Source organism: Cebus imitator, unplaced genomic scaffold, assembly GCF_001604975.1.
Source record: "Cebus imitator isolate Cc_AM_T3 unplaced genomic scaffold, Cebus_imitator-1.0 Scaffold499, whole genome shotgun sequence".
In the NCBI taxonomy this organism is placed as follows: domain Eukaryota; kingdom Metazoa; phylum Chordata; class Mammalia; order Primates; family Cebidae; genus Cebus; species Cebus imitator.
This window is the reverse complement of record NW_016107814.1, coordinates 976,384-995,097: the sequence shown is the minus strand read 5'-3', so window position 1 is coordinate 995,097 and position 18,714 is coordinate 976,384. Positions and strand designations below refer to the sequence as shown.

Here is an 18,714-nt window from a genome sequence, read left to right as displayed (position 1 = left end):
CCTCATCTCTACTAAAAATATAAAAATTAGCCACGCATGGTGGTGCATGCCTATAATCCCAGCTACTCAGGAGGCTGAGGCAGGAGAATCACTTGAATCCAGGAGGCAGAAGCTGAAGTGAACTGAGATCATGCCACTGCACTCCAGTCTGGGAGATAGACTGAGACTCTGTCTCAAAAAAAAAAAAAAAAAAAAGAAAGCCTTCCCTGAGCCACCTAAAATCGAATTAAATACCTCTCCTCTGTGTTCCTATCAATTTGAACACTTATCATATTGGAGTGAAAATAAGCTGGGTGTGGTAACTCGCACCTGTATTCCCACCACTTCAGGAGGCCTAGGCAGGAGGGCCACTTGAGCCCATGAGTTCAAGACCAGCCTGGGCAGCAAAGTGAGACCCCCATCTCTACAAAAAGTTAAAAAATTAGCCAGGTGTGGTGGCATGTGCCTGTGGTCCCAGCTACGTAGGAGGCTGAGGCAGAAGGATTGCTTGATCCCAAGAGGTCCAGGCTAAAGTGAGCTGTGATCATGCCACTGCACTCCAGCCTGGGCTGCAGTGAGAACATGTCTCAAAAAAAAAAAAAAAAAAGGAAAGAAAATATTTATGTCTACACACAAGACTATAAATTCTTCAAGGATTTGCAGAGTACCTAATACATAGTAGGCACTAAATAAATACTGCAAAGGATACACAAATCTGAGCAGACAACTGGAATATTGTGGATCAGCATCCTATATCATGAAATCCGGACAAGGGGTAGTTATGACTCAACTAAGATTACTGATCAGTAGGGAACGAGCCTGGACATTTCCATTACAGTTACTCAGATGTCACTAAGTCCCAACTGCTGACCTCTATCCATTAAGAAATGTTCGGGCATGCCTTTGTTAAGTGCAAGAAAGGCTGGAAAACACAATCCAGCTGACTGAAAGAAGAGGGAATATGGGTATTAGTGAATGTGGAGGTTGGTCTCTGACACAAATTTTCTTTCTTTTTTTTTTTCTTTAAGACAGGGTCTCATTCTGTCACTCAGGCTACATGCAGTGCAGAGATATGATCTCAGCTCGCTGCAGCCTCAACCTCCTGGGCTCAACTGATCCTCCCACCTTGGCCTTCCTAGTAGCTGGGACTACAGGCATGCACCACCATGCTCAGCTAATTTTTGTATTTTTGGTAGAGACGAAGTTTTACTTATGTTGCCCAGGCAGGTCTCAAACTCCTGGGCTCAAGTGATCCACCCACCTCAGCCTCCCAATGTGCTAGGATTACAGGTGTGAGCCACCTCGCCTGCCAAGATTTTCATATCAACTATTCTACTATTAATATTTTTATTTAAATCAAGCACTTTGTTGTAACTGAAATAAGTACACTTATACCACTGCTATAAATGGGAAAAGTAAAATTTCTTATTTAAAAAAGGAGAGAGGCTGGGCGCTGTGGCTCATGCCTATAATCCCAGCATTTTGGGAGACCGAGGCAGGCAGATCACCTGAGGTCAGGAGTTGAAGAGCAGCGTAGCCAACATGGCAAAACCTGTCTCTACTAAAAACACAAAACATTAGCTGGGCATAGTGGCATGTGCCTTTAGTCCCAACTACTCAGGAGGCTGAGGCACAAGAATCGCTTGAACCCAGGTGGCGGAGGATGCAGTGAGCCAAGATCGAGTCACTGCACTCCAGCCTGACCAACAGGGTGAGGCTCCATCTCTAAATAAATAAATAACATTTTTTTTTTTTAGATGGAGTCTCGTTCTGTAGCCCAGGTTGGAGTTCAGTGGCGTGATCTTGGCTCACTACAACCTCCGCCTCCCAGGTCCCAGTTCAAGCAATTCTTCTACCTTGGCCTCCCAAGTGGCTGGGATTACAGGCATGAGCCACCTAATTTTTTAGGTGGCTAAAAAATGCTCAGCTAATTTTTTTGGTATTTTTTAGTAAAGATGGGGTTTCACCATGTTGGCCAGTGTGGTCTTGAGCTCCTGACCTCATGATCTGCCTGCTTCGACCTCCCAAAGTGCTGGGATTACAGGCGTGAGCCACTGCACCCAGCCAAATAAATAAATAAATAAGAAGAGAACAAAATAGTAAGTGCCCAGCATGCTAAGGAGAAATAAGCATTATAGCTAACACAGGGTGGCATCTATGCTGTCTGCTATACATGTGGTTTTGAGAATTAGATAAGATTCTGTCCACATCAGCACTATGGAACATAATGTACTAAACAAAACTTTAGCTGTTTGGTAGTTCCCCAAAATGTTAAATGTGAAATTAGCACATGACCCACGCCTAGGTAACTACAAAGAAAATGAACAAAATGAAACTATGTCCACCTAAAACTATGCATGTGAATGTTCACAGCAATATTATTCATTACAGCAAAAAAGTGGAAACCACTCAAATGTCCATCAGCCAGTGAAAGGATGAACAAAATGTGGTCTATCCATACAACAGAATATATTCAGCCATAAAAAAAATGAGGGTCTCATATATGCTGAAACATGAATGAACCTTGCAAACATTACGCTAAGTGAAAGAAGCCAGACACGAAAGGCCATATAACGAACGGTTCTACTTATATCACATATCCAGAATGGATGAATCCATACAGAAAGAAAGCCAATTAGTAGTTGCCAGGGAGTTGAGGGAGGAGAGGGGGGATAGGAATGAGGCTTCCTTTTAGGGTGATAAAAGTGTCTTAGAAATAGATGGAAGTGATGGCTGCACAATATTGGGAATATACTAAACACCAATTATATACATTAAAATGGTTAATTATCAATTGTATGTTATATAATTTTTTTTTTTTTGAGATGGAGTTTTGCTCTTGTTGTCCAGGCTGGAGTGCAATGGCATGATCTTGGCTCACTTTAATTTCTACTTCCCAGGTTCAAGCAATTCTCCTGCCTCAGCCTCCTGAGTAGCTAGGATTATGAAAAAAAGCTCATCATCACTGGTCATTAGAGAAATGCAAATCAAAATCACATTGAGATACCATCTCACTCCAGTTACAATGGCAATCATTAAAAATCAGGAGACAGCCGGGCATGGTGGCTCATGCCTGTAATCCCAGCACTTTGGGAGGCCAAGGCAGTTGGATCATGAGGTCAGGAGATGAAGACCATCTGGCCAACACAGTGAAACCCCATCTCTACTAAAAATACAAAAAAATTAGCTGGGTGCAGTGGCGGGTGCCTATAATCCCAGCTACTCGGGAGGCTAAGGCAGGAGAATTGCTTGAACCTGGGAGGCAGAGGTTGCAGTGAGCCAAGATCATGCCATTGCACTTCAGCGTGGGCAACAGAGCGAGACTCTGTCTCAAAAAAGAAAAAATCAGGAGACAGACGCTAGGGAGGATGTGGAGAAATAGGAACACTTTTACACTGTTGGTGGGAGTGTAAATTAGTTCAACCATTGTGGACGACTATGGTGATTCCTCAAGGACCTAGAAATAGAAATACCATTTGACCCAGCAAACCCATTACTGGGTAGATACCAAAAGGATTATAAATCACTCTATTATAAAGACACATGCACACATGTTTATTGTGGGACTGTTCACAATAGCAAAGACTTGGAACCAACCCAAATGCCCATCAATGAGAGACTGGATAAAGAAAATGTGGCACATATATACCATAAAATAATATGCAGCCATGAAAAAGGATGAGTTCATGTCCTTTGCAGGGACATGGATAAAACTGGAAACCATCATTCTCAGCAAGCTGACACAAGAACAGAAAACCAAAGACTGCATGTCCTCACTCATAAGTGGGTGCTGAACAATGAGAACACATGGACACAGGGAAGGGAACATCACACACCAAGGCCGGTGCGGGGGTGGGTACTAGGGGAGGAATAGCAGGGGGTGGGCGGATAGGGGAGGGATAGCATTAGGAGAGATACCTAATATAGATGATGGGGTGATGGATGCAGCAAACCACCATGGCACATGTATACCCATGTAACAAACTAGCATGTTCAGTACACATACCCCCAAACTTAAAAGTAAAATAAAATTTAAAAAGAGAAAAAAAGAAAGAACTTTTATCCCAACCTCAAAAAAAATTTTTTTTAATTTAAAAAATGGTTAATGATCAATTTTATGTTATATATACATATTTTTTTTGAGACAGAGTTTCACTCTTGTTACTCAGGCTAGAATGCAATGGCACGATCTTGGCTCACTGCAATCTCCAGCTCCTGGGTTCAAGCGATTCTCCTGCCTCAGCCCCCCAAGTAGCTGGGATTACAGGCATGCACCACTACGCCCAGCTAATTTTATATTTTTAGTAGAGATGGGGTTTCACCATGTTGGCCAAGCTGGTCTCGAACTCCTAACCTCAGGTGATCTACGCACCTCAGCCTCCCGAAGTGCTGAGATTATAGGCTTGAGACACTGCACCCAGCAAATTTATTTTAAAAAAGGAATAAAATGCTGATATATAAGTTACAACATGAAGATGAATTTCAAAAACAGCATGCTGCGTGAAAAAAAGCCAGTCATCAAAGACCACATATTGCATGATTCTATTTATATGAAATGCCCAGAGTGGGCAAATCTACAGAGACAGAAAGTAGGTTAGTGGTTGCCTTGGGCTGGGGGAATTGGAGGAAACTGAGAATTGACTACTAAAGGGTATAGGGCTTCTTTCTTGGGGGTTCTTTTTAGGGTGATGAAAATGCTAAAACTCGATCGTGGTGATGGCTGCACAACTCTGTGATTATACTAAAAGCCACTAAATTGTACACTTTAAATCAATGAACTACACGGATGTGAGTTATACATCAATAAAGCTGTTACAAAAAAAGTAACATTTCATTACCTGTCTAATAAACAAGTTACTGTTGTCATGTTAATCTCTTTCACATATCCTCTACACAAAGCAAATAGTGATCTTTCTTCTCCACTCACAATAATTCTGTCACCTGCCATTAGATTTGTGACGGGTATGGCACCATTTTTATGTTGGAAATTATGTAAATATTGTCCATCACAAACTGTCTTTACATGTTCCATTCGAATCAAGTTTCCAATGCAGCTGCCACTCTTCTCCCTATGAAAAAGACCAAAGAGAAAAAGCTTCTGTTTATGTGACATATGTAAGTATTGTGCTTGCATTTTCCTGCAACTTACTCGTTCATCTGACCCCGAAAAACTAATACTGAGCCTGTCATTTTTACATTTTCCACAACCTTCAATAAAGTGTTAGAAATGTTAAGTAAACACTCTATCAGTTTTGGGCTTTTTTGAGACAACCTCCAACCCCTCCGGGTCAACTAATTCTCATGCTGCATACTTCCGAGTAGCTGGGATTACAAGCGTATGCCACCATGCCAAGCTAATATTTTGTTATTTTAGTAGAGACAGGGTTTCACCATGTTGGCCAGGTGGGTTTTGAACTCCTGGCCTTAAGTGACCCACCCGCCTCAGCCTCCCAAAGTGCTGGGATTACAAGCCTGAGCCATCATGCTTGCCCCATCATTAGTTTTTAATGAATTGCTCAACTGTTGTTGAAACTAAAGCAATTTTACAGTCTTGTAGGAAAATGCTAGGGAGCACCCCGCTCTTGCTGCACCCACAGGCTGGGATCTCTGAACAAGGTGTTTTATTGCCACTTTGATCCCTGAAAGATAGATAAGCCCCACCTCTTAAGCTGATATATATAACATTACAGAAAACAAACCATAATAACCTGCTCCTAAATGTGAAATAAAAAAAAATTATAACATATTTCTCTAATATTTACAACAAGATTTATAATAATGACAGGCAAACTGATAGTTCCACTGCTTCTAAATGAGTATAAAAGTCCAGGTGTGGTGGCTCACGCCTGTAATCTCAGCACTTTGGGAGGCCAAAGTGGGCAAATCACCTGAGGTCAGGAGTTTGAGACCAGTCTGGCTAACATGGTGAAATCCCATTTCTACTAAAAATACAAAAAACTAACCAGGCATGGTGTTGCATGCCTGTAATCCCAATTACTTGGGAGGGTGAGGCAGGAGAATCACTTGAACCCGGGAGGCAGAGATTGCAGTGAGCCGAGATCATGCCATTGCACTCCAGCATGGGCAACAAGAGTGAAATTCCATCTCAAAGAAAAAGAAAAGAAAAAGAAAAAAAGAAATGAGTATTAAACATTTTAAAACCTCTCCGGCACTCTAGTAAATAACATGCAATCTCAGAAGCTTATTGGTATTTACATATGTACAATAGATTCACTACACCTATGCAGTCTAACTACAATTAAATAAACTCACTCAATAGCAATGTTATCTTGTGTTAAGGTCTAATATTGGAGAAATAATGATCCAATTATTTCTAAAGTCATGTTATTAATATTCATTCTGGAAAGAAAAAAGTGAAACTAAAGCAATTTTTACATTAAAAAAAATTTTGCCTGGGTGAGGTGGCTCATGTCTGTAATCCCATCACTCTGGGAGGCCAAGGAGGGCAAATCATGAGGTCAGGAGTTCCAGACCAGCTTGGCCAACATGGTAAAACCCTGTCTCTACTAAAAATGCAAAAAATTAGCTGGGTGTAGTGGCCGGCGCCTGTAATCCCTGCTACTCGGGAGGCTGAGGCAGGAGAATCACTTGAATCCTGGAGGCAGAGGTTGCAGTGAGCCAAGATCATGCCACTGCACTCCAGCCCAGACTACAGAGTGAGACTCTGTCTCAAAAACAACAACAACAACAAAATTTTGGTTGGGTGTGGTGGCTCATGCCTATAATCCCAGCACTTTGGAAGGATAAGGTGGGCAGATTGCTTGAGGCCAGGAGTTTGAGACCAGCCTGACAAACATGGTGAAACCCTGTCTCTATTTAAAATACAAAAATTAGCTGCGTATGGTGGCATGTGCCTGTAATCCCAGCTTCTTGGGAGGCTGAGGCATGAGAATTACTGTAACCTGGGAGATGGAGGCTGCAATGAGCCAAGACACTCCCACCTGGGTGACTGAACAAGACTCTGTCAAAAAAAAAAAGTTTTAGATACTACAAAGGGCCTAAGGTTAAAAAACGCTAAAGCAATTACATTTTACATAAATTTTACATATATATAGTAAACTCACTATACATATTCAGTCTATCTATAATTATATATATATAAACTTTTTCAACTGCAATGTTTCCTTGTGTTAAAGTCATTATTAGGTAAATAATGATCCAATTATTTCTAAAGTCACATCATTAATATTCATTCTGCAAAGAAAAAATAAAGAAATGAAATTTTACATAAAGAAAATACTCCACAAAGATATACGAAATTCTAGGTGAGGCAGTGGCTTATACCTATAATCTCAGCACTTTGGGAAACCAAAGTGGGAGGATCACTTGAGACCAAGAGTTTAAGACTAGCCTGGGCAAAATAGCAAGACTCTGTCTCTGTAATAATGTAAAATAAAATAAAACAAAAAATTAGCCATGGCACAGTGGCCTGCAGGTATAATACCAGTACTTTGGGCAGTCAAGGTTGGAAGATTGCTTGAGGCCGGGAGTTCAAGACCAGCCTGGGCCACATAGCAAGACCCCTTCTCTAAAAAAAAAAAAAAAAGAACAAAGCAAAACAAAAAACAAAAACAGCTGGGCACAGTGGCTCACGCCTGTAATCACAGCACTTTGGGTGGCCAAGGCCTGTGGATCACAAGGTCAGGAGATGGGGCCCATCCTGGCCAACATGGTAAAACCCCATCTCTACTAAAGATACAAAAATTAGCAAGTCGTGGTGGCATGTGTCTGCAGTTCCAGCTACTAGGGAAGCTGAGGCAGGAGAATAGCTTGAACCAGGAGTTGGAGGTCGCAGTAAGTGAGATCATGCCACAGCACTCCTGCACTCCAGCCTGGTGACAGAGTGCGACTCTGTCTCAAAAAAAAAAAACAAACCCAAAAACAAACAAACCAAAAACATTAGCCAGAGTTGGTGGTATGCACCCATGGTCCTAGCTACTCAGGAAGCTGAGGCAAGAAGACCATTTTACCCCAGAAGTTAGAGGCTACAGTGAGCCAATTGCACCACTATACTCCAGCCAAGGGAAGAGAGTATCACCCTATCTCTTAAAAAAAAAATCTAACTTTACAGGTGACTTTTTTTTTTTTAAATAAATTCCACAAGGACTATGAAATGAACCTTTAGAAAATTTGCATCTGCATCAAAACTTACCGAAAAGGCCGGACGCGGTGGCTCAAGCCTGTAATCCCAGCACTTTGGGAGGCCGAGGCGGGTGGATCAGGAGGTCAAGAGATCGAGACCATCATGGTCAACAAGGTGAAACCTCATCTCTACTAAAAATAAAAAAATTAGCTGGGCATGATGGTGCGTGCCTGTAGTCCCAGCTGCTCGGGAGGCTGAGGCAGGAGAATTGCTTAAACCCAGGAGGCGGAGGTTGCGGTGAGCCGAGATCATGCCGTTGCACTCCAGTCTGGGCAACAACAGCGAAACTCCGTCTCAGAAAAAAAAAAAAAACTTACCAACAATATAAACATTTAAAATATGAGTATTTTAAAAAATCAAGTTAATATCACATTAATTTGCATTCTGCATTGTATATATTGTATATACAATATATAACAATTCACTTTAAAATATACTCAAGTTTATAATGTTACCATCGATGAAAAAGGATTTACTGAAAATTTTTAATAGGATTAAAAAAAATTTTTTTTTGAGTCAAGATCTAGCTCTATCACCCAGGCTGGAGTGCAGTGGCTCGATCTGGACTCACTGCAACCTTCACCTCTGGCTCAAGCCATCCTCCCACCTCAGCTTGGGACTACAGGCATGCACTACCACACCCAGGTAATTTTTGTATTTTTTGTAGAGACAGTTTTGCCATGCTGTCCAGGCTGGTCTCAAACTCATGAGCTCAAGCGATCCACCTGCTTCAGCCTCCGAAAGTGCTGGGATTACAGGCATGAGCCGCTGCCCTGACAAAAGTAATTTTTTTTTTTTTTAAGATGCAGTCTCTTTGGATCCACCACAAATGAGCTAGTATGAAAAAAAAAAAAAAAAAGATGGGGTATCACTTTGTCATCCAGGCTGGAGTGCAGTGGCGCAATCTCGGCTCACTGCAACCTCCGCCTCCTAAATTCAAGCGATTCTCCTGCCTCAGCCTCCCCAATAGCTGGGATTACAGGCATGTGCTACCATGCCTTTTTTGTATTTTAAGTAGAGATGGGGTTTTGCCATGTTGACGAGGCTAGTCTCAAACTCCTGGCCTCAGGTGATCCACCTGCCTCAGCCTTCCAAAGTGCTGGGATTATAGGCATGAGCCACTGTACCTGGCCTTTTTGTATTTTTAGTAAAAATGGGGTTTCACCATATTGGCCAGCCTGCTCTAAAGCTCCTCACCTCAGGTGATCCACCCGCCTCGGCGTCCCAAAGAAAAGTAATTTTAATTAATTAACTTATTTATTTATTTATTGAGATGGAGTCTCTTCCCCTGTCACCCACACTGAAATGCAGTGGTGCGATCTTGGCTCACTGCAACCTCCACCTCTCAGGTCCAAGCAATTCTCTGCCTCAGCCTCCCAAGTAGCTGGGATTACAAGCATCCGTCACCACGCTTGGCTAATTTTTGTATTTTTAGTAAAGACAGTGTTTCACCACCTTGGCCAGGCTAGTCTTGTTGAATTCCTGACCTGGTGATCCACCAGCCTTGGCCTCCCAAAGTGCTGGAATTAGAGGCGTGAGCCACAGCACCCAGCCAGAAAAGCAATTTTTAAAACAAATTTCTTGAGGCATATTTAGCCTCCTGAAACTATATTACTAACTAGCAATGATTCCAGCACATAGGTTACACAGTAATGATGCTCTTCTTAGAAACAATGGAGAGCCATTTGCATTTGTCATGAATAAACGAAATCACGTATTTATAATATGCTACATAACCTGTATTTGTCATAAATTCCAAATGCCATCTCACTAGCCAAATAAATTCCAAATGCCACCACTGAAATCTTTCAGTATTAAATGGACTACTTACATTTCCAAAGCAGGCCTTAGCCATATATTTTGGTGATTCTTTTTATTATCCTTTGACTTTGACTCCAGGGTTAACATTAGATACCAAAGGCTGAAATATTCTAAGTGTGTATGCTTCAGATGCTCGGTTTCTTCTTCTATTTTGGGCAGCATGACAATTGGGACTGAACTACCATCCATCTGTTGTTCAACTGCTCTAAATATAAAGTTCCAAGTTAGAGATGCTTATAAACCATTTCCCTGGCTGGCTATGAAGTGAGATAATTCCAAATTAAGAACACATATATCATCATAACTCATAACCACAGCCCCTAATTTACCTTAAAAGTCATTTCAACATTTTATAAGCCATATGGTTTTTTATAAAACAAAATGTGTAAGAAACTCAATACTGCATTACATTGCCTCAATGACTATCTCCCAAACAACTCACGTTTGGTATACTATAATCTGCATTCCCAAATGCAAGAAGTTTTGGCTTTTAGTACAACATCATTTCTCAAAAATCACAATATTTGTACACCTAGCTCAGTGACATAAGTAAACATAAAAACATGGACAATCATTTGGATTTTGCTTAATACCAGTTTAAAATATTTTCTATAGAAACAAACATGCTATAGGACAGCATACAAAACATTGACAATAAACATAAGATTTCGAAGAAATGTACCCAGACTTCCTACGGTTCATAGTCCTCTGCTATTAAGAGATCCCTTGAACAAATACTTTAAAAAGGATTTATGTGAGGCTGGGCACAGTGGCTTACGCCTGTAATCCTAGCACTTTGGGAGGCCGAGTCCACTGGATTGCCTGGGCTCATGAGTTCGAGACCAGCCTGGGCAACACAGTGAAACCCCATCTCTACTAAAATACAAAAAATTAGCCGGGGGTGGCAGCCTGCACCTGTAGTCCCAGCTACTCAGGAGGCTGAGGCAGGAGAATTGCTTAAACCCAAGAGGCAAAGGTTGCAGGGAGGTGAGATCATACCACTGCACTCCAGCCTGGGTGACAGAGCAAGGCTCTCTCTCTCAAAACAAATTTGAATTTCGGCCTAGTGTCATGGCTCACGCCTATAATCCCAGAACTTTGGGAAACCAAGACAGGCAGGTCCCTTGAGGTCAGGAGTTCAAGACCAGCCTGGCTAACATAGTGAAACCCTGTCTCTATTAAAAATACAAAAAATTAGCTGGGCAAGGTGACTCATGCCTGGAATCTCGGCCCTTTGGGAGGCTGAGGTGGGCGGATCATTTGAGGTCAGGAGTTCGAGATCAGCCTAACACAGTGGTCAGCTGTCACATCTTAGTTGCTGTTTTAATCTCAGCCCTTTTGTAGTTAGAGACACGGAAATTACTTTCAGATAGGTAGTTTGATATCCAGTGAATGGGCCTGTCCTGTTTATATATGGCTGTTTCTCTACAAATGGAAAGTTTATTAGCTGACATATGAATAGCCATATGTATTTTTTTATAATATCTTCATAATAGGGCAGTGAAAGTTTTGAAGGACATAAAATAATTAGATGTATATACAGATGGAAAACAGAGTCAAATCAGAGCCAAAGTTCTAATTTAGTCTAAAAATTCGCATAAATGCTTTTTAAAAAATTATTTTGGCTGGACGCAGTGGCTCATGCCTGTAATCCCAGCACTTTGGGAGGCTGAGGTAGGCAGATCATGAGGTCAAGAGATCCAGATCATCCTCACCAACATGGTGAAACCCCATCTCTACTAAAAAATTTTAAAAATTAGCTGGGCGTGGTGGCAGGTGCCTGTAGTCCTAGCTAGCTACTCAGGAGGCTGAGGCAAGAGAATCACTTGAACCCAGGAGCCAGGGGTTGCAGTGAGCCAAGCAACAGAGCGAGACTCTGTTTCAAAAAAAAAAAAAAAAAAAAAGAAAGAAATGGAAGATGTCTTGAACTATCATTTAAGAAAACTTGTATTCAAAATGCCTATATAGGTTGAGTATCCCTTATCCAAAATGGTTGAGATTAGAAGTATTTCTTATTTACTCAGATTTTGGAATACTTGCATTATATTGGTTAACAATCAAAATCTGAAATGTGAAATCCACCAATGAGCATTTTCTTTGAGAATCATGTCAGTGCTCAAAATGTTTCCGATTTCAGGCCAGGTGTGGTGGCTCACACTTGTAATCCCGGCACTTTTAAAGGCCAAGGCAGGTGGATCACTTGAGCCCAAGAGTTTGAGGCTATAGTGAGCTAAGATTGTACCATTGCACTTCAGCCTGGGCAACAGAGCAAGACCCTGTTTCTAAAAACAAAAGAAAACAAAAAACCTTTTGGATTTTTGAAGCATTTTAGATTTCGAGGTTTTGAACTTGGGATGCTCAAATGTACTACACCTTTCATAAGCTGATTCCACTGTCCTAAAATTATTTCATTTCACAAAACTGAATGCAGCAAAATTAAAACTATCCATTTTTGGAAAAACTTTTTAAAGCACTCTATTAATTTCTCATGGAAATAGGCTTCTGAGAAAATATGCACTATGGGCCGGGCGTGGTGGCTCACGCCTGTAATCCAAGCACTTCTGAGGCCAAGGCGGGCGGATCACCTGAGGTCGGGAGTTCAAAACCAGCCTGACCAACATGGTGAAACCCCGTCTTTAAAAAAAAAAAAAGAAAATACGTACTGTGGTTGTTTTTCTATTCTCTTAATTTTAGAAATAATACACACGAAGGAAAATATAAAGGAAAAATAACTAAAATAATGATATCAATACTGGACAAGCCACCAATGTTAAATCATATTTAGTTGAGTTCACATTCAACTTGAAATAATGCCTTTGGAAGGCAATATTTACCTGCTATAAAGAGCACAATTGCCCATTTGTGAACAATATTTACAAGTTTTCTCTTCCTCAATTATTTGTGGCAAAGAAGCAAGCTGTGTCTTCTGTCTAGTAGCAGATTTGCTAATACGGTGAAACAAAGAAAATGCCATCTGATTTCTTAGCTTTAATAATTCTATGAAAAAAAAGGAGAATGTCTTTTTAAGAATTAAAGAAAATTCATCATGTCTTTTTCATTATATATGTAAAACTTTCAGATTTAAAAACTTATTAGGGCTGGGGTCAGTGGCTCACACCTGTAATCCCACTTTGTGAGGCCAAAGCAGGTGGATCACCTGAGGTAAGGGTTGGAGACCAGCCAGACCAACATGACGAAACCCCAACTCTACTAAAAATACAAAATTAGCCAGGCGTGGTGGCACATCCCTGTATTCCAGCTACTCAGGAGGCTGAGGCAGGAGGATTGCTTGAAACCGGGAGGCAGAAGTTGCAGTGAGCCAAGATCAAGCCATTGCACTCCAGCCTGGGCAAGGAGCGAAATTTCATCTTGAAATAAACAAACAAACAGTGCTCACTTCGGCAGCACATATACTAAAATTGGAACGACACAGAGAAGATGAGCATGGCCCCCGTGCAAGGATGACATGCAAATTCGTGAAGCGTTCCATAAAAAAATTAATAAACAAACTTTTTTTTTTTTTTTTTGAGACGGAGTTTCGCTCTTGTTACCCAGGCTGGAGTGCAATGGCGCGATCTCGGCTCACCGCAACCTCCGCCTCCTGGGTTCAGGCAATTCTTCTGCCTCAATCTCCTGAGTAGCTGGGATTACAGGCACGCGCCACCATGCCCAGCTAATGTTTCGTATTTTTAGTAGAGACGGGGTTTCACCATGTTGACCAGGATGGTCTCGATCTCTTGGCCTTGTGATCCACCCGCCTCGGCCTCCCAAAGTGCTGGGATTACAGGCTTGAGCCACCGCACCCGGCCCATAAACAAACATTTTTATTTTTTATTTTTATTTTTATTTTATTTTATTTTTTTTTTTTTTTTTTGAGACGGAGTTTCGCTCTTGTTACCCAGGCTGGAGTGCAATGGCGCGATCTCGGCTCACCGCAACCTCGCCTCCTGGGTTCAGGCAATTCTTCTGCCTCAATCTCCTGAGTAGCTGGGATTACAGGCACGCGCCACCATGCCCAGCTAATGTTTCGTATTTTTAGTAGAGACGGGGTTTCACCATGTTGACCAGGATGGTCTCGATCTCTTGACCTCGTGATCCACCCGCCTCGGCCTCCCAAAGTGCTGGGATTACAGGCTTGAGCCACCGCGCCCGGCCCAACAAACATTTTTAAAAGGAAAAACAGCATTCATATTTCCCACTATACTAGAATAACTTAACATTTTGGCATATTTCCTTTAAGTTTTTTGTTCACTTGATAAATTCTTTAAACTACATATTTTATAACTAGCAAGCATTGTGAAGTTGGTATTAGCTGAATGCTGAGGAAAAATACAGCTATGTAGAATATCTTTCTTTAACATAAGATAGAAAGTTTGAAATAAATTTTGCATAATAAAATTTTAAAAGATTAATAATGTTTTCAACTACAGAGTATATTATCAAAATTCTTTTTAAAAAATACCACAATGGCGAGGTGCAGTGGCTCACGCCTATAATCCCAGCACTTTCAGAGGCCAAGGTGGGCAGATCACTTGAGGCCAGAAGTTCAAGACCAGCCTGGTCAACATGGCAAAACCCCATCTCTACTAAAAATATAATTAGCCAGCCATGGTGGCACATGCTTGTAATCCCAGCTACTCAGGAGATTGAGGAAGGAGAATAGCTTCAATCCAGGAGGTGGAGGCTGCAGTGAGCTGAGATTGTGCCACTGCACTCCAGCCTGGGCAACAGATTAAGACTCTGTCTCAAAAATCAAAAACAAAAAAACACACACAAAGCAGCAACAACAAAAAGCCCACAGATAGGCTGGGCGAACTTTGGGAGGTCGAGGCGGGCAGATCACCTGAGGTCAGGAGTTTGAGACCAGCCTGATCAACATAGAGAAACCCTGTTTCTATTAAAAGTACAAAATTAGCCAGGTGTGGTGGTGAATGCCTGTAAACCCAGCTACTCGAAAGGCTGAGGCAGGAGAATCGCTTGAACCCAGGAGGCGGAGGTTGCGGTGAGCCGAGATCACACCATTGCACTCCAGCCTGGGCAATAACAGCGAAACTCTGTCTTTAAAAAAAAAAACACAAAAAACCCATAGCTACAAAGTACACCCTAGTAAGTACTGTGAGTAGATTGTCAGGTATAAATATGTATCACCAGAAGCTGAAGTGGGAGGTGGAACAAAGAAGCAAAGCTAAAAGAAAAGAGCTCCACCTCTTCTATCTAGATGGTTGGCAGGCACAGGGTACATCTGACCAGTCTTGAGGTAGAGAAGCAAGCCAGCCTCTGGATCAGTTCTTCTCTCTTGGCTTAGCAGAGTGTACAGAACAACCTGTGTAAACATTGACATTTGCTCAAACAAAATTATAACTTCTTGTATTTCCCTACATTTTCTTGCAACCAAAACCTAATTTTTAAGTCAAAACACCAATAAAGCTATTTCTATTTAAAAAGTAACATGGTTGCCCATCGATGATAGACTGAAAACAAAAAGATAAAATAAATAAAATAAATAAAAATAAATAAATAAAAAGGAACATGGGCCAAATGAGTAAAGGTAACACAACAAATTTGATGTCAAACATCTAATCCAACAATTAAATGGATTTTCTCAAAAAATCCAGGCCGGGCATGGTGGCTCACACCTGTAATCTCAACACTTTGGAAGGCCAAGGCAGGAGGATCCCTTGAGCCCAGGAGTTGGAGACCAGCCTGGGCAATACAGTGAGACAAACTGATGGTCATTATGTTAAACTAAAAAAGCCAGATACAGAAAACTTTGTATGTTCTCATTTACTTGTGGGAGCAAAAAATTAAACAACTGAACTCATGGAGATGGATAGTAGAAGGTTGGTTACCAGAGGCTGAGAACGGTAGTGAGGGTGGTGGGGGAGAAGTGGGGATGGTTAATGGGTACCAAAAAAAAGTTAGACGGAATGAGTAAGGCCTAGTATTTGCCACCACAACAGAGTAACTATAGTCAAACATAATTTAACTATGCATTTTCAAATAACTAAGGAGTATAACTGGGTTATTTGTAACACAAAGAATAAACGTTTGAGGGGATCATATTGCATGCCTGTATTAAAATATCTTATGTAACCCACTAACTACCCACACCTGACCTCAGGTGATCCACCTGCCTCGGCCTCCCAAAGTGCTGGGATTACAGGCATGAGTCACCATGCCAGGCCAATTTCCTCATTTTTTTCAATACAATAATTACTATTTTATTCTTAAAATTTTCTTGCACTTCTTGCAAAATAAAACCTCCAATTGAACAAAATTAAATACAGTAATATTCTTTGCCTTGAAGGCACAGCAAATTAGAGCAGCAATCTCAATGAAAAAAGGTCTTGGGGAAAAAAAAAAGTCTTGGAATCTAAATCACTTAAGATACTGAACTGCTTTTATTTATTTTTTAGAGACTGAATCTTGATCTGTCCCCTAGGCTGAAGTGCAGTGGCACAATCTGAGCTCACTGAAACCTCTGCCTCCCTGGTTCGAGCAATTCTCCTGCCTCAGCCTCCCAAGTAGCTGGGACTGGAGGTACATGACACCATGCTGGGCTAATTTTTTCGTTTCTTTTTTTTTTTGTAGTAGAGATGGAGTTTCACCACATTGGCCAGGCTGGTCTCAAACTCTTGACCTCAAGTAATCTACCCACCTTGGCCTCCCAAAGTGCTGGGATTACAGACATAAGCCACCACACCTGGCCTTGAAATGCTTTTATATTTCTCTCCTGTTTAGCATTATAAAGTGATTTCATTCAAACTTTTGATTTTTAAAAATCAAGTAAAAAATTTTCAGTCTCATATACACAAAACACATTTATTCTGACCTTTGACTTCAAAAACAGCCTTCTTCTATTGGCATAATTTTTCTTCCTCGAGAGGGTTTTAACTTAGCCAAGTCTGTAAGTTTGAAATTTCAATTATTTCTGTATTACCAAAGTAAAAAAGTTCAACTCTTTAAAAAGCGAAAATGTTTTCTTCCACATCCAACATCTCCAGAAAACCCAATAATAGGTGAAGCAAAGTTACCCTACTTTTCATTCCCAAACTGTAGAGCTCTTGTGAAAACCTTCAATGTAGCCGGGTACAGTAGCTCATGCCTGTAATTCCAGCACTTTGGGAGGCCAAGGCAGGCGGACTGAGACCAGCCTGGCTAACATGGTGAAACCCTATCTCCACTAAAAATACAAAAACATTAGCTGGGCGTGGTGGCGCACACCTGTAATCCCAGCTACTCAGGAGGCTGAGGCAGGAGAACTGCTTCAACTGGGGAGGCAGAGGTTGCAGTGAGCAGAGATGGTGTCAGTGCACTCCAGCCTGGGCAACGGAGGGAGGCTCCATCTCAAAAAAAAAAGAAAAAAAGCCTTCGATGTTTGGTACACAATTAATAGCAAAAGGCTGGCATGGTGGCTCACACCTGTAAACCCAACACTTTGGGAGGCTGAGATGGGAGGATGATGTGAGGTCACGAGTTTGAGACTAGGCTGGACAACATGGCAAAACCCCATCTCTACAAAAAATACAAAAAGTAGTCAGGTGTAGTGGTGTGCACCTCTAGTCCCAGCTACTCGGAAGGCTGAGGTGGGAGGATGGCTTGAGTCCGGGAGGTGGAGGTTCCAGAGCTAAGATCAAGTCACTGCACTCCAGCCTAGGTGACAGTGCCAAACCTTGTCTCAAAAAAAGAAAAAAAGCAAGAAATATATTTTTTTCTTTTTTTGTTTGAGATAGAGTCTCTCACTGTCACCCAGGCTGCCCAGGCTGGAGTGAAGTGGCGAAACCTCAGCTCACTGCAACCTCTGCCTTCCAGACTGAAGCGATTCTCCTGCCTCAGCCTCCCAAGTAGCTGGGATCACAAGCATCTGCTGCCACACCTGTCTAATTTTTATATTTCCAGTAGAGACAGGGTTCCACCATTGGCCAGGCTGATCTCAAGCTCCTGACTTTAGGAGAAACACCTGCCTTAGCCTCCCTGGGTTAAAGGCGTCAGCCACCTCGCCCAGCCTGCAAGAAAGATTTAATAAAGCATGACTCTTTAATATCTAATTATATAAGTCAGTATTTTGAACCTTATTTTATATAAAATATGTTCAAATAATATGCAAAATTGTAAGGGCAATGGAAATTTGTTATATTATAAACTCTACGTTGTTTTATTATTTATTTTCTTAGCAAATATTATATTGTAAAAATATAATAATGTTACTATCTTTTAGTTCTATCTTTGCTGATTTAAAAGCTTCTATAGGCCAGGCTCGGTGGCTCATGGCTGTAATCCTATCACTTTGTGAGACCAAGGCAGGTGGAATGCCTAAGCTCAGGAGTTCAAGACCAGCCTGGGCAAAACAACGAAAGCCTGTCTCTACTAAAATACAAAAAAAAAAAAAAACCTGGGCACAGTGTCATGCGCCTGTAGTCCCAGCTACTCAGGAGACAGACAGGAGAATCACTTGAATCGGGGAGTTGGAGGTTGCAATAAGCTAATATCATGCCCCTGCACTCCAGCCTGGGTGACAGAGCAAGACTCTGTTTCAAAAAATATATATAAATAAACGCTATGAAAACATGATTTTTCATAGCTTTGTCAATGTAGAGATGCCAATGTAGAGATGGGTAGAAGGGATGACAATAATCAGAAAATACAACACAATTTAGTGTTAGCTGATTTGTTAAATCACTATAATTAATGTAAATTAAAAATAATTTTGGGCCGGGCTAGGTGGCTCACGCCTATAATCCCAGCACTTT

At 41.4% G+C, this 18,714-nt stretch overlaps 1 protein-coding gene and 1 non-coding gene across 3 annotated transcripts in view; one reads left to right on the top strand and one right to left on the bottom strand.

Moving 5' to 3' along the window:
* The window catches only part of DNA2 (DNA replication helicase/nuclease 2), a 53,247-nt gene that overhangs the window by 15,864 nt on the left and 18,669 nt on the right, over positions 1-18,714 (bottom strand). The window contains exons 7-10 of one of the 2 annotated variants that reach the window (XM_017513694.2): positions 15,170-15,287; positions 12,799-12,961; positions 9,975-10,169; positions 4,818-5,048 (exon numbers count right to left, since the gene is read on the bottom strand). In XM_017513694.2, coding sequence (XP_017369183.1) covers positions 4,818-5,048; positions 9,975-10,169; positions 12,799-12,961; positions 15,170-15,287 — 707 coding nt within the window. The remainder of the gene's footprint in view (positions 1-4,817; positions 5,049-9,974; positions 10,170-12,798; positions 12,962-15,169; positions 15,288-18,714) is intronic. The other variant, XM_037733208.1, reaches the window with a different exon arrangement.
* On the top strand, positions 13,354-13,460 carry LOC119468830. Its single transcript, XR_005197599.1, has one exon. It is a non-coding gene; the product is annotated as a U6 spliceosomal RNA (small nuclear RNA).